Here is a 2,185-nt window from a genome sequence, read left to right on the forward strand (position 1 = left end):
TTTGTGTTAGGCAACGGGTCAATTAATTGAGGGAAGGTTGGGTTGGGAGTAGAATGTGCAGGAGGTGGGCTAGAGAATGTGAGAGGAGGTGGGCCCAAGATGGATGGTAATGTGCAGGGAATAGAAACCGTGGAGTTGGTATTTGGAGTTGAGGTGGATTTATTGTGTTTTGTGTAAGGAAAAATTGTTTCGGCAAAAACGACGTCTCTAGAGATATATAGACGATGTGATTTTAAATCCAAACATTTGTAACCCTTGTGAGATGTACTATAACCAAGAAAGATACATGATGTGGATCGAAAATCTAATTTGTGACGGTTATAGGGACGAAGATTAGGCCAACACTCACATCCAAAAATTTTAAGAAAAGAGTAATCCGGTGGTTTGTGATGGACCATGAAATATGGAGATTTATGATTTAGAATAGGAGTGGGAAGTAAGTTAATTAAATAAGTAGCAGTTTCGAATGCATCATCCCAAAAAGAAAAAGGAAGAGAGGCCTGGGCTAAGAGAGTAAGTCCAGTCTCTACAATGTGTCTATGTTTGCGTTCGATAAGCCCATTTTGTTGGTGAGTATGTGGACAGGAGAAACGATGAGTAATGCCAAGATTTTTGCATATGGGAGTGAGAGAACGAAATTCTCCACCAGCATCGGTTTGAAGGGTTATGATTTTATTATTGAAGAATCGTTCAGCAAAGGTAATAAAAGAAGTGAAAGTTGACAAAACATCTGATTTACGCTTTAAAGGAAAAATCCATGAGAACCTTGTGTAGTGATCAACTATGGATAAATAATACTTAAATCCATTTCTTGACATAATAGGGGCTGGACCCCAAACATCGGCCCAGATCAACTCTAAAGGCCTAGTAGTGTGAGTTAAACTAGAAGAAAAAGGAAGCTGCCGAGCTTTTGCAAGTGGACATTCCGGACAAGTAAACTGAGACTTAGTTGGGAAATATGGCAAACAGTTGGAGCGCAATACACAGGAGACCAACTCAAGAGTGGGATGACCAAGTCGCCGATGCCATTGGCTGAGAGAGGTACGTTCACCGAGAAGAGCTTTTGGGGAAGAAGAATGCGACGGAGGTGGAAACTGATAAAGACCATCACGGGTTGAGCCGTTGATGAGGAGCTTCCCGGTTGTTTGTCCTTGACATTGAAATGATTGGAATGGAATTCAAAAAAGAAACTATTGTCAGTGCAAAATTGAGAAACAGAAACCAAGTTTTTTGTAATAGTTGGTACGTGAAGCAACTGATGTAAATGAAAAGAGGATGAGTTAGAGAGAAAAGAGGAGTCACCAATATTTTCAATAGGCAGTCCATTCCCGTTGCCAACACGAATTTGATCATGTCCTGTATATGGTTCGGAAGAGATATTTAAGTGAGAAAGATCATGAGTGAGGTGATAGGTAGCAGCGGAATCTGGATACCAAGTTGGATCAGCAACCGAAGTAGAAGAGGTGTAGTTTGCAGTGAATGATTGCGGTGGTTCATATTGGTAAGCATGGTCAAACCTGTAGTGGCATTGTAGGGCAACGTGACCTGGTTTAGAGCACACTTGACAGATGGGGCGGTTGGTGTTTGATGAAGAATAGTTATTTTGGAAAGTGTTTGATGATGGATAGTTTTGAAAAGGTTGAGAAGAACGACCTCTGTAGGACCCTCGGTTTCTGCCACGACTACCACGGTTCCCCCTATAAGTGCTTCTTCCTCGTTGATCACGATGCTGTCCAGTACTCAAATTAACCGAAGGTTGGAGAGAAAAGGTGGGGCTGGTGTTACGAGAGTTATGAGACAGCCTGGTCTCATGGATAAGAAGAAGATGATACAATTCATGAGGAGTGATAGGATCGGATCTAGTGGTTATTGAAGTAACAAAGGGCTCATATGAAGGGCCAAGACCATTAAGAAGGTAAGTGACCAATTCTTTGTTAGAGAGCGGGCTTCCAGTAGCTGCAAGAGTATCAGCTAACATTCAGACTTTACTGAAGAACTCAGTAACCGATTGTTCATTTTTTTCTAAGTTTGTGAGCTGAAACCTGATCTGAAATTCTTTAGCCTGAGAGAGTGAGCTAAACATTGATTCTAGAGTGAGCCATAGCTCTCTAGAGGTAGTTGCTGAGGCAACATGTCCTACGATGGACTCAGTAAGAGAAGAAAATAAGACACTAAGAATGAACTG

The 2,185-nt window shown here is 41.6% G+C and overlaps 1 protein-coding gene across 1 annotated transcript; it reads right to left on the reverse strand.

Moving 5' to 3' along the window:
* Positions 1-877: 877 nt before the first annotated feature.
* On the reverse strand, positions 878-1,978 carry LOC118347977. The gene has a single exon (XM_035688687.1). It carries the CDS (start codon positions 1,976-1,978, stop codon positions 878-880), a length of 1,101 nt encoding a protein of 366 aa, XP_035544580.1.
* Between the last annotated feature and the right edge of the window lie 207 nt (positions 1,979-2,185).

This window comes from Juglans regia, chromosome 3 (genome assembly GCF_001411555.2).
Source record: "Juglans regia cultivar Chandler chromosome 3, Walnut 2.0, whole genome shotgun sequence".
NCBI classification, from domain to species: Eukaryota; Viridiplantae; Streptophyta; class Magnoliopsida; order Fagales; family Juglandaceae; genus Juglans; species Juglans regia.